Source organism: Grus americana, chromosome 5, assembly GCF_028858705.1.
Source record: "Grus americana isolate bGruAme1 chromosome 5, bGruAme1.mat, whole genome shotgun sequence".
NCBI lineage: Eukaryota > Metazoa > Chordata > Aves > Gruiformes > Gruidae > Grus > Grus americana.
In genome coordinates, this window is record NC_072856.1 from 51,592,864 (window position 1) to 51,617,366 (window position 24,503).

At 41.8% G+C, this 24,503-nt stretch overlaps 1 protein-coding gene across 11 annotated transcripts in view; it reads right to left on the minus strand.

Moving 5' to 3' along the window:
- The window catches only part of FOXN3 (forkhead box N3), a 211,729-nt gene that overhangs the window by 64,527 nt on the left and 122,699 nt on the right, over positions 1-24,503 (minus strand). For 6 of the 11 annotated variants that reach the window (XM_054825850.1, XM_054825848.1, XM_054825846.1 and 3 more), the window contains exon 4: positions 13,643-13,707. In XM_054825850.1, coding sequence (XP_054681825.1) covers positions 13,643-13,707 — 65 coding nt within the window. Of the gene's footprint in view, positions 1-1,108; positions 1,148-13,642; positions 13,708-24,503 lie in introns of all 11 variants that reach the window. The other 5 variants (XM_054825839.1, XM_054825841.1, XM_054825844.1 and 2 more) reach the window with 1 other exon arrangement.

Genomic DNA, 24,503 nt, shown 5'->3' on the forward strand with positions numbered 1-24,503 from the left:
TAATCTTTGCTCACTGTCCTCCCGAGAGTGAAAACTAAGGGCAACCTGGAAGAGTTTAATGTGTGTCGCTCTTCAAGAAAAATATCTACATATAGACAGAGGGAGCATCTCTAAAAATAGCAGTCAAATCATGAAATGTTTACAAAATAAATCATGATGCCACTGACCTATATACATTTGCAAGTCTGGCAAGAGAGTAACTGCTGATCCTAGCAACAAAACTTCAGAAGGATTCATTTCAGAAATCTTCCAGTAAATTTGGATCCTGATCGTCAGAAGAAATCGGAGCTCTGCTAGCCCCATCGTGACTGAACAGAAAAGCCAGGGAGTCGTGACCTTGCAGTACCGTGTGTTCGCTAGGTTCTGTCCCCATCCAGTTCTGCCCTGCATTAAGCTGTTCAACAGATGGCATAGAGAAATTAAGGGTTTGCTGGGTATTTTGAGTATCAAGTTGAGTAGACTGTACCAAGCTGCTTCTCTTGCCTTTCTGTAGGAAACTGCACTCTGAGCACTCATGTCAGACACAGGCTGCCTCCTCAGTGATTAATGCTGTCCAAAGCACTACGAACAAGAGTCAGTGCTGTATTCCGTACCGGGCATCTCAGACCCTTATGCAGACACCAGTTCACATGTTTCAGGCTTCAACTTCTTACAAATACTACACCAGCTTCATTTGCACAGGAAGGGCAGAAACAGCTGTATTTGTGCAAGATACTGTAACCCATTTAAAGAAGTGTCTAAGTTACAGACACAGTACAAGGGAACTGTCTAGAAAAGCCAAAAAGTAAAAACCAAATAGACAGAACACCTCAGAGACTGACTACAACCCAATAAAATAAATAAAAATCTCTAATTTCACACAAAATAAATAATGTTTAAAAGCTGCAAACCAAGGATGTACTGTAGAAATATGAAAACAAAAGATATGTAGGAAGTGTACTTCAAGTATCTTCAAATTGTGCATATATATAAAAATCAGGACTGGAATTTCCCATCACTCTGTGCACTTTTAATTTCAATTTCACCTTATCCTTCTCGTGCACTAGAAAGCAGTATGATGAGCTAGACATAGAAATAAATATTGTCAGAGAGAAAGAGAATTTATTACCTTTATTGTATGCAATTGCAACCACTGTGAGACTCTGACCTATAAAGAGAAAGGAAACTAAGAGAAGTAACATGTAAGAGGAAGCCAAGGATCCTATAAAGGTATTTACAAACTGACGGAGGTTTTCCTAAAATAATTTAAAGAAAAGTCATGGGTTGTGGTTGGTATTAAATGCATTAAAGAGAGGATAATTTCTTTTACCAGTGTAAAAGTCTTATAGACTCTTCCCAAAGATTACCTTTGTAAGAAAATGAGAGTTTATCCCATTCTGCTGATTAGAGAGGATTATTTTGTAAAAGTTCATCCTTCAGGATCCGGATGCAACTTATCTTACCTTTACAAAGGGGGAGGGATGCAAGGAAGAAGTGCTGTATACTGTACGTTCATGTTCACAGTCTACTGCCTTGGCAGGTACACTTCAAGTAGCTTGAAACTGACAGTGTAAAGCACTACTGACCCCAAAAAGGAACCCTAGCTTTGGGTTTGGGGTTTGTGAACACACTGTACTTCTATTGATACAGAAAAAAAAATCCTGCCTCCTTCCCTCATAAAGTCCCAATTCAGTTTCGAGTCTGTTATAAATTGCAGGAAAACCAAGTGATGCAAACACAGTTGTAGGAACGAACTTGGCCATCCTAGAGCTCTGCATACTCTCAAGTGTACAACTGAAAAATTTCTAGTGGTAAGATTTATTCCACTATCTGAAACCAATGGATTTTTTTCACGTTTAGCTTAAATAAAGCACAGCAGTGAAATGTGCACACCACTGACCACCCTCCCAATTTAAGATAGCCTCTATTTTTCTTAATTGTTCAAATAAAATGAAGCTCTCTTAGTAATATGCCATTTCCATTAATTTGCCATTTCTTCTAGATGTTTAAGAAATGCCTTTTATAGAACCAAAAACTTACCAGTCTTTAACCAGCAGCATAGAGATCTGCTCTGACCAGCAGGGAAAAAATTCTTAGCATGTTAGAGAGGAAAAATTATTGCCAATGTTAACCATGAACAACATCAACACAGACAGCATACAAAAAACACAAGAAATGAGCATCACTTGGACTTGATCACCATCACTGTTCTTCCCCTAATTTTCTTCTGTTTACTAGTTATGAAGCTTTGGTTTCCCCAGGGATCCAAAAACATGTAACTGCCCATCACACAAGCAGGTCATAGCAAGAGAGCATCTTAAAAAATTCCCAGAGCTTCTGTTTTAATTCTCCCAATATAGGTCTGTCTCAAGAAACCTGACATGAAGTCAAGGAACAGCCCAACTTGACAACAGCTTTCCCTTGCTCATAGCAATCTGCACATCACCAAAACTGCTCATAGCAACACAACTGCAACATTATTCTTATTTTAGTAATCTCCATGTAAAGCACAGGCTTATGTCTCTCTTGTAGCTGTGCTCTCAAACAGACTCTACAATTATGAAAGCCAAGATTACTTCTAGTATCAGCCACCTTCACATTTTAGGAATGCCAAACAGTCACAGGCTCTCAACATGGAGCATATGCTCCAGCTCATCAGCCCAAAGATTTTGATAGCAATAATCACAATAATTTCACACTTATGGAAAATAAATCTTTACATACTCTACCATTTTCCAAGTTACTGTACAAATTTTACCACTAGTGTCTAACCGTGACTTGTTCAGAGAACTGCTGTTGTAAAATGAGATCTAACTGGTGGTATGCTACAGCCCTGCCATAGGCCACTGAAATTTCCTACCCTAAGCCCCAGCCTAGCCAGAGGTGGCCTGGCCCCAAATTCCACCTAAGGAAAAGGTTTGACACTGACTGCTGCCAGACTTGTCTCTGTATCTGCAGTGATCACGTCCAGGACTCCCCAGCTACCTGACAGCTCCTTAGGAGACGCTCTCACCATGCTGCCAGGCATCCAGAAACACTGGGCAATGGCACAGGACCTCCATGCTCTGAGCAGACTATACACTATGGTGGGGAAAGGAAAACATCGTAGGAATCCTGGATGTATGGCAGTCCTCATGAAGGAGAAAGCCACTGAACAGGAACTTGCCATTTCTCTTGCTGCATCTAGTCTACATCTTCCTTCACCCAACTGAAACCCAAGGGCGGCACAGTCAATGCCCCATTTCTGAGTAAGTCCCATATGGCTGTTTGTGGGGGGAAGGGGACATGTCTGGACAAAAGCACCTGTGCCGATGCCTACAGTAGGGCCACTCACAGAAAATACTGTTCCTAAAAACAGTTGAGAGCAGCTAGTAGCCATTTAAAGGAAGTAGATTCCAGTGTTCAAATCGCAAAGTCACAGCCACATCACCTGCAGAACCAACCTGAAAAGCTAAGAACATATCTGAAGCCATTTAGCAGCATTCTTGTAGCAACACCACCTGTTCTACTGAACTACCTAAGCACTGAACTCTGTCTGGGCAAGGACCACCCAGCTCCTCAACCCTCCTGTATGCTTTGGGTCACCTCCCTGTCCTTTCCTACACTACACTAGTTATTGAGGCAGCAGGGCCAGCACTGCAGGGACTTGCAATGACAGCAAGGGCAGTTATTTGTCTCTTCGGTGTGTATTGCAAAGTACTGCTTTACTGCCACCACTCACACAGCAGTTGACACTGAAGGTAAAACAGGCGGGTACACACAGATGTATCCTCTCCTCTGCCCAAGGTTAGCATCATGGTGGTACTTGCCTTGTAGCATGCACTCACACCCTCCAGTCATCAAGGAAAGTAAACAAAGCCAGTAAACTTCATCAAGAGTCACTCAAAAGTAATAATTTCAAAGTCACTATGCAGGTGTGCTGGTTTCGGCTGTGACAGTTAGCTTTCTTCACAGTAGCCAGTCTGGGGCTATGGTTTGGATTTGTGCTGGAAGCAGTGTTGATAACACAGGGATGTTTTCAGTATTGCTGAGCAGAGCTTACACAGAGCCAAGGCCTTTTCTGCTCCTCACCCCACCCCAGCAGCGAGTAGGCTGGGGGTGCACAAGGAGTTGGCAGGGGACACAGCCGGGACAGCTGACCCCAACCGACCAAAGGGATATTCCATGCCATATGATGTCATGCTCAGCATATAGAGCTGGGGGAAGAAGAAGGAAGAGGGGGATGTTTGGAGTGATGGCGTTTGTCTTCCCAAGTAACTGTTACCCATGATGGAGCCCTGCTGTCCTGGGGATGGCTGAACACCTGCCTGCCAATGGGAAGCAGTAATGAATTCCTTGTTTTCATTTGCTTGCGCGCACAGCTTTTGCTTTTCCTATTGAACCGTCTTTACCTCAACCCATGAGTTTTCTCACTTTCACTCTTCTGATTCTCTCCCGCATCCCGCCGGGGGGCAGTGAGTGAGCAGCTGCGTGGTGCTTAGTTGCTGGCTCCGGTTAAACCATGACAGCCATTTTTGGTGCCCAACATGGGGCTTGAAGGCTTCAAGATAACGACAGATTTGACTGGAATATGCTAGATCAAATTTATAACTGTTATTGCTGTTTAGCTATTAATTGGCAGGCTTCTGTGCTTGCCATGGGGCTTGCTTGCCCTACTGTATATTAGTCTTCTGCTCATTAGTGGCTGCTTTTTGCTTTTGCTGCATGCTGTTCTGCTGTGCTGCTTATCATCTTACTGTTCTGTGCCTGGGAACATTTTGGTAACAGCAATGGAGATGTGGCTGGGCTGGCAGATGCCCAGGGCATTGCTGCTCTTTCTGTGCTGCTGTACTGGACAGACTGGAACTCCTGTGTGAACTCTGTGACCTGTGGATGAGTCTAGGTGGGAGCAGGACACCCAGAAGCATCCGTGGCTGTAAGTCCACACCAGAGCAGGTACATCCCGAAGCATCTGTGGCCGTGGTGTATCTGTGCTACAGCAGGTATGTATCTCTGAAGGGATTGTGGCTCAAAGATAAGTCCATGCTGCAGCACCTCAAAGCATGTGGCCATGGATAAGCCCACGACAGAGCAGGTTTACTTCTGAAGGGACTGTGGCTGTGGGTAAGGCCACACTGGAGCAGGTGCACCTCAAAGTGACTGTGGCTGTGGATAAGTCCATGCCGCAGCAGGTATACCCCTGGAGAGACAGTGGCTCACAGATGAGGCCCCGCTTGGAGCGGGTACACCCCTAAGGGACTACAGTCTGTGGATAAGTCCAAGCTGGAGCAGGGGCAATAGGAGGAGTTCATTGCAATGTTAAACCCAGTGGTCTGGTCCAAAGGGACCAGGGGTGGAGATCGTAATGGAAATACCTTTAAATTGTTGTAACCTAGGATTTGGGATGCATGTTACGGGAATTACTGTAGCAGGAGCCCCTTGATGCTAGCCAGGCTAGGAGCAAGGGGAGGGGTTCATTGCAATGTTTGACGTTTTAACCCCAGCTGGTAACTAAGCACCACACAGCCACTCGCTCACTCCTCCCCACAGTGGGATGGGGAGGAGAATGGAAAAAAAACCTCCTGGGTTGAGATAAAGACAGCTTAATAGGATAACAAAGGAAGATAAAAACAACAACTACTATATATACATAAATACAACAAGAGATACATAAATGCAATCGCTCACCACCTGCGGAAAAAACCCCAATGCCCAGTCTGTTTCTAAGCAGTGATCCCACCTCCCAGCTAGCTTCCCCGGTTATATCCGGAGCACGACGTTCTATGGCAGGGAATGTCCCTCTGGCCAGCCTGGGCCAGCTGTCCTGGCTGTGCTCTCCCAGCTTCTTGTGCACCTGGCAGGGCGTGGGAAGCTGAAAAGTCCTTGACTTAGTGTAAACACTACAACTACCTAGCAACAACTGAAAACATCAGTGTGTTATCAACATCATTCTCATACTAAATCCAAAACACAGCACTATACTAGCTACGAAAAAGAAAATTAAGTCTGTCCCAGCCAAAGCAGAACAGCAGGACTGTTACGAAATAAGCAAAGTTATCTGTAAAGACAGCGAAGACACCTATGCAGATCTAAACCACAAGTCACTGAGTTTAAACACAGTAGGAATGTAACTTATCTTCATGTAGTCTGCAACGTGATCTACTGTTAGCGAGACCTGTCTGCTGCAGTTTGGTTTTCTTCCTTCTCAACTTTAGAGGCCAAAGGTAGCTCAGACATTTTGGTCACGGGGAATATAAACAGCCAGCAGTCACATTTTCTTACCAAGGGCTCTAACTTCAATGTTAACAGGACCACGCTTCAAGCACCTAATAAGTTACAGCTTTTGCCATTGTCTACACTCTCAACTAGAAAAACAGGAATAAAAGGACCATATACATACTGCACAGCTAATGCATAGCACCCTATATACAAATGTCCTACACAGAACACAGAGCTAAAAATGTCACACCAAAGTGACCATTTCTGTATGAATCATTGCAAAATGCCCTCACCGGGATTTTTATTGAATGCAGGGTGTTAAGGCCATTTTAAAATCCTCTCACAAACACAATCCCTTACCAGCACCCTCAGGACCCCAGCAGCCCCACCAGGGTTTTACCCACTTTCCCAAACAAAGGAGAGCTCTGCTGTTCAAATTACTCCCTTAGGGACACGCTGCACAACCCCTCTGACTTAATTTAACTTCTTCAATAATACCACTGCAAACACACTGAATGCTAATAATAAATAAATTATTCAGATATTTGGTCTCTACGGAAGCACCACGTGAATCTTCTTCCTGAAAAGAAACTCCTGAAGAGATTGTCAGGTACCCTTCATGTGGAAAAAAAAAAAAAAGAAAAGAAAAAAAAAAGAAAAAGGAAAAGCTGATTTAAATAATAATGCAATGTGAATGAAAAGTGATTTATTGTAACAAAGAGAGATAGTAGCTTTGCTGTTAGTTCAATAGGCTGACAAAAGCCAAGTCACCAGCAAACACAGAGCATGACAGTCACCACAATTTCAAAGAAGGTGGAACAGGAGCTCGGAGAAGCAAAATCTGAAGAGAAAACATGGTGAAGTCAAAAGTTTTGGTGCACTTCTGATGAAGATAACTATACTGGAACTAAACTGGACACTCAAAACCCCATCTCTCCACACAGAACAGTCACTTACGGAGTTAAAGAGTCAATTTCCAAGTGTACCTCTAAGAGTAAGGAGCTTAACTGAAACCTCAATGCGAAAAAAAACCCCTAAACCTCTGAAGTACACTTCCCTGAAAAAGCTAACAAACATCACTGTTGCTTTTTACAGTTAGATTCCCCCTGTTTAAGCTTCTCCCATTAGTGGAGCATCAGAATATGATAGAGCCTATATTTTGTAGACTGACAGCTCTGGGCCATGAGAAGCACTACTATTATCCTCATTTCATAGAGCAGAAACCGAAGGAATTATAACCCCAAAGCAAAAAAAAGTATTTAGCTTCTTCCAGAACATGAGCTGCCCAAATGCACATTAGGAAACTAACGTTTAGTTGCACTTGGGCATAAGGGTCTTGGCCTAAGCTTGTGTTATAGATCACAGCACCTAAGTCTACCAATCCTAAGGCTAGACTGTCTTGTATCCCTTTTGATCATCATTACATTTAAATATTATATAATATTATCTGCAACATATATGCTAGCTTGCCATGTTGTTTTTTCTTTGCACCTCTAGGTAGTAGAAGAAAACAGAGCATTTCTCTCCAAGTTTGGTTTTCTTTTCAGGTGTAAGACATGAAATTCTGAAAGTTAAATGCATGTGAGACTTACTGAATCCTCTCATCTTTCAGCTCTCCCCTGCTCCTCCTCTCCTCACCCTCATTAGCACCTTGTGTTCCAGGATGGGCTGCACCTCTCCCCTACGTGCCCAGAACTTGCACCTGTCCTGCTCGTGCAGTGGAAGGAGCAGATGAACTGCATTTCCACCAGAAGAGAGCAGCCCACTGCGCTTGCTCGGACTCACAGGTATTTGTTGGTAGGTGCTGACAAACACATCCCAGTTCTTCACATTATTAGAGAGAAAATGTCTGTGGCTGCATGCACGCAAACATCTTCTTTTTGTGAATTTGTTGTCAACTTCCATCTTGAAGGTAACGAGGACAACTCCTCCCAAGCCTCTCCAGAGAAAAAACTGAGTAGCTGGTATGGGCAGTACTTGCTGTCCAAAGAAACTGGTCCCTAGTTTTGTTATATTTTCATCCTAATGTCACTATTAACATAAAAACGCAGGTTGGATGTCTTCATTTATAAGAGGGGACAATTCTAATTTAGCCTTCACAAGGGAAACCAGCAACAGTTGCCTCCTTTCTGCATCCTCCCTGCTGGCTTATTTCCACCTCAGCAAGTGCTTCAGTTAATAGCTAACACTTGGAAATGTGAAGTCCCAAATCTGCTCTCTCATTTCTCACAATTACCCAAAGGACAATGGCTTAAATGAACTGTTTGGTCATTTCAAGGATTGTCATGCTTATTAGAGAAGAAAAGATCTCTGTACAAATGTGTGCATGTGTTCATAAAAGAGCTGGTTCCCCATCTTTTTCTGTAGGATTTCTCAGGTCTGGTCTGCCCACATTTCGTACAAAATAAAACTTTCAGAATTAGGGATGGAATTTTCTTGCTCTCTCAAATAAATTACCATTCTCATCTAAGAATAAAGTGATCTGTGTGCTTTAGCAATTTCCTTAAAGTCTCATGTTATGGTCAGATATCAGATGTCAGTACACTAAACCATGAAAGCCACCATCTTAGACTGAGGGCATCAAGGGTTGATCTCTTGCCTGCAGCAACAGTGCCCAGAGTTTCCATTTCTACTCTGCAACAAACTGTGGAGTCACTGTCTCATGCTGGTTTTGGTGATGCTTGACCCTGTGGGCACAGTGTCTTCCAACTCTTTCCTGCCAGAGCTCCTCACAGGTGGTGCCCAGCTACAGGCACAGCAGCAGGGCCAAGGCAAATCACGCATGGGCTGCTGGAAGCATCAGTCAGAGATGAAAGCACTTCACACAATGCTTTTCCAGAGGAGAAGAAGCCGAGCCACCCCCAGGTAAGCATCCTATTGCTTGTGCTGTTGTGCAGCATGAGGATGCCTGTTCCCTGCAGCCAATTGTAGAGAGAGAACAAAGCAGCCTGTGAGGTCTGGGGAAGGCAATCCCTCCTTTCTCAGGCTCCCTCAGCTAAGAGGGACCAGAGGCCACACGCGACTCCTCACTCCTCCCCTCCTGTGTTCTGCGAATGGGAAGGAATTTTTGCCAGTCTCTTTTCCCATGCTAATTAAAAGAGAATTGTGGCTTCAAAGGAAAGCCATGCAGTCTGAATTCAGCTCACTCACTACTGCAATCCTGTTCACAGGTGCGAGTCTGGGTCTGCTGGATCTCTGGAGCAAGAGCTCGTACCTTTGATTTAACATCCACAGGCAGCAGATTTAAACTGTACTGATCATCAGAAGAGGAAGTGGAGGACCTTGCTCATGCAAGAAACCAGACAGGGATCATAGCTGGAAGCAGTAATCCAAGGTGGACCATCGAGTCACAGTGATGAGGGCAATCTCCATTTTCAGCTCCAACAGCCATAGGGACTGGATCACCCAGGTTCACTTTCCTTCCCTGGACCATGAAGAATCAGTAATCACGCTACCATGAGGGTCTGCTTCTACCAGGCTTTGTCCAGAAACTCAGGAAGCTTACCCAAGAACTATGTTAAGCCTGGCAGACGTCTACTTGCCATAAACCAGAGGGGAGGCATTGCTTTATGTCAGCTGCTGCCCAGTCACACATCCCACAGTTCCTGCACTCTTGTTTCAATCCCCACTGCAGTAGCAACAGCAGACGCAGATCACTATTTTCACTGTATGGTGCTCCGTTTCCATGCCAGCTGTAATTACACCCATGAGCACCTTCTACGTAGGCTTCCTTGCAACTCAGGACAGAACAAATTCGATACAAGAAGACACAGGAATATGCTGTGTTTAATTTATTAAAGTGTGAGGGCAAATAAGACAAAAAGAGAGTGGTAAATTTGGTATTTTTTTTCCTCAAAATGAAAGTTGTATCTTTAGGAAATAAAACCAAACCCCTCCGCAGTCCAGTTACATCTTACAGGTGGCACTCAGCAGCTGGAATTTACATAACTGCTGCTAAATGTTAATTTGATGATGTATTTTTAGTTTATTCAGGGAAAATGTTAGATATATTGAGAGCAAAATAGTTTTATTATTACCATTCGTCTATGAGCAACTGCAGCCTCAAGTCTCTAACATGAGATTAATGCCCAAGACCAGTGCAGAGGCAACAAAACTGACCTTATCTGAACACGATGCATTAGTTTCAAGGTTTTGAACTTAATGCGATTATGTTCCTACCTATCTCACCCAGCACAAGTTCCTGAAGAATTCAGAATGCACCTAAATCTTTTCCATCGTGAAGACTTTTCCCTGCCATACATTTTATTAAATTAAAATGGATGTGTTATGGCAGGTGAGAACAGAAAAAAACAGTGGGAACAAAGGCTCTCCATACAGCAAGTTTAAAAAAATTAAGCTGTGATTTGAGACAAAAACACAATATGTACAATAACAAGTTACAAAAAACGACAGAAAAAGTACAGCAGTAGGAGCAAAAGCCTGTTTTATCTGGGAATCCTGAAGGCTAGAACGCAGCAATCTCCACGGACGTACAAGTAAGTTTTGAGAGGAGGTATCAGAGCCTGGTAAGGCTGAAGGTCCTACAGATATTAAGCTCTGCATGGGACTTCAGGAGGAGACCAAAGAGCAGAGGGATATAAGGAGCAATCCTCACCTAGTAGAAGGAGCTCAACATTTCAAAAAGCATCTGAGCAGATGACTTACGTAACACAAAAAGTAATTTTATTGTTCGTTTGTTTTGATTAGACAGTGAACGCTAGGAACAACAGTACCATGATCCTCATAAAAGAAAATGAGGCAGTCATCTCGTATCTGATAAAATCATAGGCAAAAAGAAAATGGCATATACATATTTTGTTCAAAATTTTTCACAAAGTACAAGCAAAGACAGACAGAAAGGAACAGAAAACTAAACCTGCTCATGTCAAAGACATTAAGGACACAGAATAGCTACAATGAATTTTAGCTTCCCTTTCTCTTCCTTTGCTGTTTTGAGGTACACAGATAACTGGTTTCTCAGTCACTTTCTCTGGAGAGATATGTTAAATGCTTTACAATGGTTAAGATTACTTTGCCAAATAGTTCAGGTATAAAATGAATGGAAACTAGGAGAGTCTACAAGTCTTTCTTGGCTAAAAAAAGTACTACTTACATTGCGGAATCTTTTTCTCTTCATTCCCCAGACCAGAAAAAGAGCATTTTCCTTAACAACTCAGAAGAAATGAGGTGTGACAAGTGCACATGAATATCACATTTACTAAAATTTCAGGATTGTTCTGTATTATTGTCTATAACACGCACTAAACATTCTTTTCAAATGTAGCAAAACATTTATCAAGTAAAAATAATTTTAAATCTGTTATCTAAACTTTTGCCAATACTATAACTTGAAACCGATAATTGAGCCAATTTTTCATTCTCCTCTTTGCATTAAGCTGGATATAAGAACTGGAAAAAGAGACTTAAGATGGTCATGTAAGGTAGGAGGACTCAACAAACTTCTCCACCCTCTCATCTCACACCTCCCGCACTCGCTACCATTCCTCTACACAGGGCTTGTGGAAAAAGTCAGAAGCAGCAAAGAGATGGATGCACTATTTCCATGCAACCTGCTGAAGCCTGTACGTGAAAGAGCTTAATTGTAGGAAAAAATGAAAGACAGACAGAAAGACAGAAAGAAAGGCTTCGTTATGTTCTTGTTTTAAAATTAAAACCAGGAAGTGTTAAAAGATGACTTTAATGAGGTTTTCCTTCATACTCTCTCATCCTTCCAAACTCAGTCATATCATGTATATTAGAGTTCAAATTGGCTGCATTTTCCACTTGAAATGGCAACGCAGAATGCCAACTCAGTTAAAGGTCTGTTAGGTTTTGTTAGTTGCTTGAAAAGGCAGTCATCTCTCTCTTTTTCTCTATTTCTTTAATATTCTGAAATGTTTTGGCCTTTTAGGTTTTTTTTCCCCCCAATTTGGAAGGCAGAGGAGGGCAGAGGAAAAGAGGTGGAAAACAGCATACTTTTCTTTTTTGGGAGAAGGCTTTAAGCAACAACTGAGATAGGAAGGACTACAAATAGTTGTTATTAATTCCTGGATATCTTGCATCATAAGAAAAGGTAAAACATTTGTGCCATACAGACTTGACAGAGTATTTTACATTTTATGAACTCAAATTACAAAGAGTCTATATCTGCAGGTACACATTTAAAACCAGAATTCCTGAACAACTGAAAACAAATCAAGCATATCCATTCACAATAATTTTTTTTTCCTTAAAAAAATATATTAAAAAAAATCTAGTTCTTCCCATTACGAAGGACTGCAAAGGTAGCAGATCCATCCTATCAAGACTAAAGCCAAAAGATGCCAACCTCTACAATTTATTCCATCTCCTAGTGTTACGAAATAATCTGAACACTTTCATGTATTTAAAGTTTGTTTGAACAAATCTCAGCATAGGTATTAGATAACAGTATGATGCAAATTTTTAAATAGGTGCAAGTAATCAGTTGAAAAGTACTCTTGGGTGAACTACAGATGCTGGGTGACTCTGGGGTGTGGAAGGTGAGCAGTACTGCCTGCCCATTATTTGCTTGTGAGCCTAGTCGTGAGTAAGGTTCCATCCTAGGTGATTCAGATAAATGTTCTGGAGAACATTATACAGCATTTTCTGCCAGAAAGAAGGCCAGAAAACTCTCGGCACCACGAGAATGAACACAAAACTGAGACACTTCATGGACAAATACTTGCAAAGACCATAAAATCATCCTAAAAGGTTTAAGTCACTTTTGCACCATAGACAAACGTATGCAGTTTGGGGAAACAGCCTCTTGTGTTCCCCAAGACACTTCCATTATGAGCGATGGTAGTTCTATGTACTCAATGGCAGAAATATAAACACATTTAACAATGAACAACAATTTTTAAAAGTCTGGTAAGATAGAATGAAAATCTTCACCTATCAAAACTGCAGTCATATAGCTTCTGTTTATATTGGCCATCCAATGGAAATAAGATATTTAACCCTTAAACATGGTAGGTTTCTTGAGACAAATACTCTGTCACTGCTTTTCCCACTACAGCACCGCTACCTCCCTTCGGGTACATTTTGCTATCAGCACAATTAAAATAAAGGGTCTCTCTCAAAGAACAACCTTGCTTCATCCACAGAGCTAAAAGCGGTGTTCCTGGAACATTTCCTGCTGGGCACTCTTTATCCACACAAAGGAGAAAAAAAAAAAAAAAAAGCCACCCTTTGCCATATTTTACAGTAAGCAAATTAATAATCTGAGGAAAGAAAAAAAGCAGCAACTTTCACAGACTACACTCACTGTATGTAGGAAATCGTCATTTTCAAGGCACCAGATGCGCAATAAAGGAGACAGGTTAAAGGAAACAAAAAACATTTGGTTACTTCTTGCCCAGTGAATATTGCAAAAGCTGTGCAATTTGCAAGAGGTATGTATTAAGTAGAACAGTTACTCCAAGATGTAGTATCCATCACCTACCTTGTAGAAGGGCTCCATTTCTCTTGAAAAAGGTGCTTCCTGGCCAAATGGGTGGACCTGATGTGCTAAAGGTAATAAGAAATAAGTGTAAAGAAAAATCTCATTTACATTAAACAATTATAAGTTACTATTTGCATGAATTCCATTTTGTTTTTAAAGCTAACATTACATCATGGCATGTTTGCCTTCAAGCAAGGGTCTAAAATTTCACGTTAAAAATAGGTTAATTTGATTCAAGATTCACATTCTCTTCACAAGGAAAAACCTTCTCAGCAAAGTACACGCCCACACTCTCTTAGAGAAAGAGAGAAAAAAACAATTTGGAATACATAATAAAAACCCCAACAAACCAATATCGAAAATATTTACTGAATCCTCAGCATAGCAACATATACGCCTCTTCCCAAAGCCATCTGCTAAAAACCCAAATGCTTTATGGCTTTTACTCAGCCATAAAAACGCGCTACCCTAGATAACACATCAACACAGAAAAGCCTTGGCTGGACACTGGGTGGTTTCTGTGCTTCCACCAGAGCACTTTGCCCACCAACCCCCCCCCACACACAGAGGTCACCTCACTGCATCAGAAAACACAGAGCTCTACGAGATGTCCGCAAGCACCAGCATTAATGAAGCTTGGTCTTTGCTGTGGGCACGTGCTTGGTGACCACAGTGGCTCCCACGAGACCCCACAGTGGCAGGGTGGTGGCCTCGGATGCCTAGCAGCCACAAGTGCCAAACTCGGGCCACCACCAGGTCCCTCGTTTGCTATGTGTCCTGCTTGCACAGAGGCTGCCCAAAGGAAATGGCCTCTGAGGCCATCGCAGCTGAAGGCGAAGACCAAGTTCAAACACAGGAAAGGGGAGAGAAGGAAGAGGAGGGAACATTGGTATGGTCCTCTAAAGCTTGAAGACAATCATAGGTATTTTAATATATTAAGCTTTTATTGAAATTAGTATCATGAAACTATGCTATCGATATATAAATAATTTCCCTATGACCAAATTCAAGCACAAATTAAAAACAGGGGACTAAATATCCTTTGGTAAGATTACTGTAAGACACTCTCCCTTTTTAAGGTAATCCACCTTCCTCTTTGGATGCACATTGTGAACCAAGCCTTACACGCCATTTCTGTTCAGAGTTACTTTTGTCTTCTCTTGAGTTGACTACCACTACACAAAATGCAATGAAATGGAAAACAGATGGTGTCTATTACATTGACAGCATTAGCAAAGTTCTGATAAAATGCCATATATAAAACCCACACAGTTTTCACAATTACTCTGCAGAGACTCTTGTGCTAACATATAAAAACTTCACTGTGTTAAAATACGGACTGTAGAAGGATCCAAACCAATTACATGAGTAATAAAAGCCTTCAATACTCCTGAACAAAAGGGAGAGTTGAGAGAGAGCGCAAGCAAAATGACCAAAAAGAAGTTAAGTAGGTCTACATTCATAAGTGCTGGAGTGCGCTGGGGCAGGCACTCATCTGAATACGCACGCTCACTTCATAGGGCTTAATGTAACCAATTGTTTGCATTCCTTAAAGTAAGCGCCAGCTCTTCAAGTGTAGCTCCTCAACTCACATGAAGGTCAAGAGCTGTTGAGGGCATTCACACTCCTGTAGGACAGGCTCACGGTTTTATAGCAGAGTCCAGGATAATCTCTGGGATAGGACCCATCAAGCTACAAGTGGAAAGCTATAGTGTAGTCTTTGTACTGTACAAATTTGCCACAGAAATCAGAAGTCACAGTATGGCAACTATATGCCTTTCGAAAGCTCAAGAAAAAAAATGGTGAAATTCTGAAATGAAGCCATAGAAAAAATTTACTCCCAGGCTGCTGTTTGCCTGTATGTGGGTGGAAGAGGGTTAAAGAAAGGAGAGGGAAAAGCGTATATATTTGAATAGACAAAATGTCTCCACTAGAGAAACAAAGTCATAGTGATTTATCTTATTTTCCAACTTGAAAAAAGGCCCAAGGCTCTCATAAAAACCTCCATCCGATTCAGCACAAACCCACATGAACTGAGAAAATTAACTGTGCCTTCCCAGGGAAGGAAGCTAAAGAATTCAAGCATGTAAATAATGTACCGCAGCGACCGGTCAAGCCTTTCAAACAACAAACTTCTGTGTTTGCAGGGCTTTCTGAAGTTTAGCTATGCCTGATCTGTGCTGGATAAATTCTCATTCTGTTCCCAAACTTTTGCACGTTAAGTCTCAGATGGTATTAATTATTAAAACATATTTCAAGTTGAGAAATGATGGAGTTAAACTATCTCTCACTTTAAAGTGTTCAAAAGCTGCTTCCTCCCTGTTTCACATTAAGAAATGATTTGAAGAAGTTGATTCTTTTAAACACCATCTGTAATAAATATTTGGTCCATCCCAGGTGTTTTTGCAAACAAATTGTTTCTTCAGTGTAGTCTGTAAGCTACTTGAGAAGAGTGGCTGGTAACAGCACTGTAGAAGTAACAGCATATTCTGTATTTAGGCAAAATAAAAATGCAAAATCTGGTTTTAGAATTTCCTTTTGTAATCAATACATCCTGTAAGATTAGTATTTATGCAATTAGCATTATTGATGACAGAATTTTTCCCCAAACTTATCAACTAAACACACTGACCGAAGTAATATTTAATTTCTAATAAATCCCCACACAGTTATTAGAAGAAAAGCAGTAACTAGTTTGAACTCTTGTATCGGTGCAATGAAACTTGTGGCCTAATACATTTCTGTTATGCATAGGTTTTAGTATAGTTTATGGGTAAGACGACCCGTGAAACACCAACAGTTACCTGTCAAGGATTGTTGGTTTGATTTGCAGAAAATACTATCGGTTCAAGCATACGCTCAGCCAAAGAGGTATCCAGGCTGCAATAGGATTTGTAGCAAAAAACATAAAACAGTATCTGAGGATGCAAGTTTACATCCATCCAGTGTAGGACCCACCTCTCTCTGAAGCACAGTTATTGTCACTGCAGCATCCGTGCACTACCACAGCAGCAAATGAAGTTTTCACACGCCTGCTGAAAACCAGCAGCTGGGAGAACTAGCAAGTAACAGTGTTTAACCTGTGAGCATCTGCTCGTGTGAAATAACTGGAACTAGGAGTCACCCCTGATCAAACCCAACCTTTCCCGGGGATTCGCTATCGATTTTTAACAAGTGGGACTCGATTTCCACTCAAGCAAGTGCTGAACTTTTTTCCTCAGATGACACGACTAGTAGGAAACTTCGTCGTGCTGCAGGGCCCTGGGCACGGGAAGCTGCCTGACTGAGGGCTAGCAAGGATTTTTCTGAGAGAAGGCTTTTCCATAGGAAAATGTTGCTTTGCTGAAATCTAAAACATTCCATGGGAATGTGTTTGACACCACTTGTGCTGGAAACCAGGCCGACGTGAAGGCTGGCTGGCCAGCCAGCAAGGGTTCATGGCAGCCAGCCAGCCCAACCAGGAGCTCCCAGGGCATACAGAAGCAGTAACTCGTGTGAGCCCTCCCCGCCCCTTAATTATTGCTACCAAAACATATGCCATGCATTTATAAAAATGTTTAAAAGGTGCATAGGATTCAAGGGACTTAGAAAAGGAAATATAAATCCTTTGTCTTCTGGAATTCACATTAGAGCAAGGAGACTGCAGTTCTTAAAGCCAACCACTAAAAAAAAGCCAGGGTATGAATTCTCTCTCACAGTTGCAGTATTTCACAACTATGCCAAAAACTCCCACAGGCCTCTTTGTCAGAGAGGCCTGATTAATAGATTTAAAAAACCCAAACAACTAAAAATTCAAAACAAATTCAATTGTGTGAGACTACACACCACAATTAAGGGATGATGAAAACACAGAAGAAAGGCAATAAATATAGGTCAATGACTGTGTTACCAAATATGTCCAGAGGGTGATGGTAAGCAGGAGGACACAGAAAGGGGGGAAAACAAACAAACAAGCCAGCACACACACCCCCACCCCCCCCCGAACGCACACTTCAAAGGCCGCTGAAGCTGCGAGCTATTAGCCTGAAGAAGGATGGCTCAGCGGGCAGACAGGGAAGATGCTCCACGCACACCTTGGCCCACCACGGTCAAGAGGCGGTGGGCTCTGCTGCTGGGGCATAGCTGGTGCCAAAGCATACCCTCAGGAAAGCTTGGAGTACAGGGCAGGACAGCTCGGTAAGGGGTAGAAAGATGAACGGTGTCAGCTGTAAGCTAACAAGCTGTTGCACATAATATACCCAACACAGAGCCTGGAGTAAGCAAACAGCTGTTAGACTACAAGCAGGCTACAGAGACACAGAGGATCCCCTCTCTAGCCCTTATCAGTGGCAAAATTGATGGGCACAAGCAGAGGTGATTGACTGAAGCACCACCATATCCAGCTCAGCCCACAGATTTTGCAAAAAGGTGTGGCAGGAAGAAATACAACTCTTCTCCTCCTGACCAAGCACAGTAAGTTCCCAGTAATGCAGAACAAGTGGATGGGAGAGCACCCAATTCACTGCAATCACTGCCCTTTGCCCCAGGGTTGACAGCAGTTATCAGGACAGCAACATAATTGAAAATTCCCAAGAGCAGAAACTGCAGCTGCCAGATGAAGGGAACAAAGGCATCGCTGTACCCACGCTGTCAGTACTCCATTACCAACCACCCATAGTGCAAAGTACTTCACCGCGAGTCTCACCTATACCTCCGACAAATGGTGAACTGAAGGAAATGTCAAGGACACCAAACCTAGAAACAACAAACCATTTTGTCAAAGAGTAACCAGCAGAGCATCTTGCAGGTATAGAAAGCCACCTCCAGAAGCTTCTGAAAAGCAATCAAACCACAATTTTTCTCATGTTCAAGTTGCTGAGATGGCTGGAGCCCATGAAATCCCTGCGTCTAGTGGCAGCAGGGAATGATGCTCTTGACAAGTACATTCAGCTCCCGATGCAAGCTGGACTCAGACTGCTACCATAAGGATGTCCAACTAAGCTGGAAGATTGTAATTCTTACCATTCCTTGAGAAGTAAATTTAGGATGGGGTGGTAACTGAGAAAAAAAGCTTAAGAAGTATACTTTTGTGGGAATACAGCATCCCTTGATGCTGGAAGATGAATAGTACCTTACGGCAGACACCCTGTGTAAGACATGAGAAATAGTCATGTCTACGGCAACAAGCAGCCCTCTTGGCTCCCATGCTGCACAAATGCAGTCTGCAGAGCGGCTGTTGGATGGCACGGGAGGAGGTCACTTGGTCCAACCCACATCGCCATGAGCTTGCAGAGTGAACACGGGACAGACAGCATCTCATTCTGGTTGAGGACTCCTCTAACGTTTGTCAGCTCTTCGCTGCTTGCACTGAAAAGCTCAGATCCTTCTATTGCCATATCAGCTCCGTTTTCTACACTGAACTTGAATGCCATTACCGGACCGGGGCTAACAAGACTACCACACTGCAAAGAGGGGTTAATGCTCTACACCTGGGTACATAACCATAGTTGTATTAAAGAATTTATCATGGGAGTGATAAATTTTGAGCAATACAGAAGCATTTAGATATCGTTGCACCCCTAACACATGTGTTTAGTTAACAAGGAAAAAAATTTATAATCCCTGTCAGCAGCTTGCTGGCAGTTAATATCACAATTAGCGATCACTTAGCAACAGGCAAGCAAGCTTCCTCTCCAATCAAAGGGAAAAAACCTCTGCTAACCTGGGCTAATGACAATACATAAAAAGTATCTGGAAGGTACGTGTTAAGGTATTTCCTGATTTTAATGAAAACTGATTACTTTAGAGATTTTAAATATATAAACCCATTACTCCATCTTCTTGAATTTTCCATAACTGACAAAACATTATTCTTAAAGAGATTCATGAATTCACAATACTAATTTTTAATTTATGAAGGCTGATCTAATATTCTGGTAATGCCTCTCTTTCCTCTGCAATTCCCTCTTTTATTGTCTCTTGGTATCTCTCACTTACTGCGACATGTGGGATCAAGACTTTAAGCTCCTAGATGGAGTCTTTCCTACTTTCTCTAGGGTGTCTAACACATTTTCGAGCGAATAATAAAATTTTGATCTCTTGCGCACTCTAAATGAGTTTTCTATATGACACGACTGCCAGAGGGATTACATCTACATTTTTCTTAAAGACAAAAGAAAAGTTGCTCAGGAAAGATATTCACAAATGAAACACCTGAAAATAAAATTTAACGTTACTTTTTGAAGGATGAAGTGGAAGTTGGCCAAATCTTTATGTTCTCCAAATAGCCAAAGCCATTCTCCTGCCACTCTCTCCACTTAAAAGTAGTAATTAAGCAAGAAAACAGAGAGAGGGGGAGAAAGAAAAAAATAATTAGGATTTAAAAAGCTTCTCAAATTTCTGGAATTAGGAATAAAAAGGGTAATTCTTAATTTCAAGAAAAACATGGTCATGTGTCTTTTGGAGCTCATCAATGACTCTGCTGTGGTGGTCAAAAGACTTCTCTCACTGCTGATGTGATACATGAATCCTTCTTGTCCCCTTGGTGAGACTCTGTAGTCTTCAGCTAGAATTTTGGTCTTTGCCGAGAGCTGAATATGTATTTATGGATAACAATGGAGAATTTATTCTTTAAATAAATAAAACCATCATCATTTCTAGAGCATTGCTGTTTAAAGAGAGAGAACTATTTGAGATATGCCAGCCATAGTGCAAAACGCAAATTTCTCACTCATTGGTGTTTACATATTTTAACACATTTATTGTGAACATGTTACAATTCTAGGCTAAACACTGAAATAGGAAAAAGTCCAGATATATCTGAAAATTCATGGTGAAACAACTGTCCCATATTATTTTTAATTAAAAAAAGGTTTGTCTCCATTGGGAATCAGAAGATGCCGGTTATCAGCCTCCAATTCTAATTCTGCCTCTGCCACTAAATCACACAGTGACTTCAGGCAAGTCATTTCATCCCTTCTGTCTCAGTTTTATTTTTCTTCTTTTGTGTTAAGAACAGGAGTAAGTTCTTACCGACATACTCTACGTATCTCTAGGAGGAATAAAAAAATTGTTAAGTAACAACACAATAGGTGAGGGAATAGTGTTTTGAAGCGCATGTAGTTAAAGAAGGAACAACAGAGCTCACTTCTAGAGCATGGGTTGTTATTTGTTCCTGCTTTCCTTATTTTGAAGTAAGGAAAAACACTGCAGGTTACTTCACATGCTGTAACACTGCTTCTCCTTACTTCACAACTGCTATTAAATGATTCCTATACTATCTATCACTGGATGAAAAACTAGTGGTCGTCTGGCTGAGGAAACTTCAGAGTTATCTGAACTTGCTCATGTGCTACGGAGCGTGCCTGTGCCAGCCCATGCAGGCACTGCAGGTCAGTCTCCCAAAGCCCAGATGAATAGAAGATCCCATTTATGGACAGCTACTGGCCTCTGAGACCAGAGAGGACCGCGGCCTCTTTTGGGCCATAGCAGCATCAAACGCTGACCTGGCCAGTGGGGAGAAGTTTGATTCTTCTCTGTTCTACAAAATCAGAAATAGAGCACTCCAGTTTTCCGACAATAGCCTTCGTTTGTTGCAAAACAAGTGAGGGGCAAGAAGAGGTTCATTTCTGGTTTGGTTTTACTTGATTAGAATTGCAGTAGAAGGAAAAAAGTCTTTAATCTCAGATTCCAGACAATAAATGAGCCCTAGATGTTGCCTATATCTAGGCTCACCTTCGTTTTCAACTTGATGTACAGAGTCTGCTCTGATAGTTACTGCTACAGCACAGACAAGGCTCTAGAGAACTTCCATGCTGACCACCTGAGCAACTGAACCACAGTGAAACAGCAGAGCTGCCACCCAGGCGCAACACTGTAAAGCTCGACTAAAAGAAGCACTTCTCCCAAACTGAAACTGATTAAATTTTTAAAAAGCTCATGATCACCCAACTGGCTTCTGTTATTCTAGTCCTGAATTCTCCATTTATTATTTTTGCAGAACTTCAAACAGCTTTGCTGGTAGACCTGCCTGGATTTTATAAATACTTTCTACACGAGGCTCCCGCTCACATTTCTAACCACAGCTTAACCATGGCCTGTCAGTCAATCGGACTTGAGATTAATGATACGCACATCTCTGCTAGAACAGCTTGTCACCCATTAGTGAGAATACACCGCTCGTTAATTTTAAAGACACCAATGTACCTTGAACATGCACAAAGTTATGAACATGTACATATGCAAAAGGGCAAATCTGATCTCCAATGACACAGAAATAGATGGGAAAAAGGCAGGGGAGGCCTTTAAGTCCCCCCGTAAATGCTTCACGTTGCTTGCTGAAATTCTTGTTTATCCGGTATGGTGTGAGGCCCCATTTCACCAATTTAAGCACTCAGGAAACTCAAAACTAAGCATGACCCGCAGGCTGCTGCCAGTTTGAACTCCCCCTCCACCACTTGCTCAAAGCCAAGGCGCTTACCAGCTGAAATTTTCCATACTTGGTCTTTCTCATTAATCTTGAATGAATGTGGTTCAGATGATTCAGAACTAATCTGGCTTCTGGAATTACAGAAGCAGAGGACAAAACGAATGTTTAACCTCTCCCCTGGAACATTTAACCTCTCCCAGATGCTGAGGGTATTTTTCCTTGGGATGCTTAATGTGCTTATAGGCTCCACAGCACTGCTGCAGAGGAGCGTGCAGAGATTTGCAGTCACTGGGCCATACACCAAACTGTTTGATGCACATGTCAGAAAGTTATGTAAAAGCAGAAAACATGATGATAATAACAGTAACAGAAGTCAAGTATTCATGTATTTGGAAAGCCACAATCACATTTTTTATTAATCTCAATTCTACCTCTTTATGCATATCTACTACATGAATCCTGCATTCAATGGTCACACTCTTATCCCCCAGATGATCAGTGCCTGAGGATCAGACTGCACAGCGTGCAATGTGCTCAAAAGCTGAATGATAGACGGTTTGTGGGTGCTTCTATCACTAACATAAATGAATATCAAGTTATCCTTAGAGATATATTTTTAGAAATAAACTGCTAAGGCATAAAAAAAGTAATATCAAAATGTGTCAGTTTTCACTCATTGCCATTCAGTTGGAAGCACTCAGAGCTGTATTTTAGGGATGGGGGAGGGACAGACCAACACACACACATGAAACTACAGCACCTAACACCAGGCTGTTTCACCTCGTAGTCTGGGTCTACAGATGTAACATAATAGGGAAGAGAATACGGTATTTTTTGCATTCAGAAGCATTGTAGAGACATCACCTAGATCAGTCCTCCCACCCACAGAGCTACAGAGACCATTTCCATTCACAGAAAGGAAAACATACACACAGAGATAACTACGTACCTCCAAAAGATGCAGTAAACCATGGCAGACTAGGACCAGCCCCCAGACACCCCACCTCCCCGCTCCAGGCCCCTGCCGACGTCCCACACTGCTATTGTATGAAGGCTCCTCATCACTGACTGACATTAGTTGCACCTACAAGAGTTCAGAGTTGCTCCCAGACAGATCCCAAATGGCTCAAGTTGGATGCAGAGGAAATTAAAAGCAGAATTATAATATGTCCTCCACTGTATAATAAATTTAAAGCAAATGGCACAAGTTTGACTAAATTCTATCCTATCAGCCCAATCCAGTCAGGAGAAGATAGGAATTTTCCATTTACACTAGAAAAGTCTTCCAACTCAACAAAGCTTCAAATTCAAGGGGCAGAGCAGATGCAACCTCATAAGTATTTACACCACAGAAGCCTCTTCCCTCTTTACAGCCTCTGCCAAAATGAAGAAGACCCACTGAACTGTGGTTGGGAACTGTATGTGATCTTACTTCTCTAGTCTCCAGAACAAGAGCACTCCTAGTTATTTTTACAGTGGCAAATAACCGCAGCACCCAACTCCTGATATCTTCTACTTAAGATTTTCAAAGCAGAGCTATGAAATAATGAATTTCACACGTTCTGCAAATCTAATTGTAAACAAATACTTGGAGGACTTCATTTTGACTCATTTTTAAATTATCTTTAGACACTTTCATCTTAGCAGAAAATAAACCTCCCACCTGTAATGGGAAATAAAATTCAGTATGCATCTTTATCCTTAATCCTTACCTCTCCAAACAGCTATTCAGCCTGCTGAGAATACTAACATTGTACGTAATACTATTCTAATAATTTTCTCAAGTTACAGTATTACCTGCATGAATGAAGGAACTGACTAAAGCAAAGAAAAGCTGACCTTCACAAAATTTATAGCAAGAAGTCACCCTCCTACCTTTAAGCCACTGATTCTTCATATGACTGATGAAGCTGCATCTCTACCAAGAAGGAGAGTATTTTTCCAGAAACTGTCTTACAACATTATTATTTCAACAAATTGTGGACTCCACAGAGGAATCCACGATCTAGTCTATGTTTCCCTCTGTTTGCTCCTTCTCCTCAGCTGTTTGTTACAGAAATTGGACGCAACTCAGTAAGACAGGGCTTAAACGCTGCTCTTCACTCTGGGATTCTCAGCAGAAAGCAGAGGTGTAGAAACAAAGGCTGTATGAGGAAAGGTGAAGGTGGGCAGGTAATTGCTTTTGTGATGAGATACTGGTTTCTACATCTCTGCTTTATCTGCTGCAACTTCATGTGGGCAAGGTTGAAAAAAATCCTTATGAACATTAAAAAGTCACAAAAAGTTCCAAGTATCTTAAGTTTACTGTTTTTTCACATGGTATATATGAACAGCAGTTTGGTAACAAGCTTGTGCCAAAAGACAAAGCCTAGAGAGAGTCTAGGCCATTCACTCTCTCTTGATAAAGCTCAAGAAAATTAAAGAATAAAACCAAATATGACAATCCAGCAATCC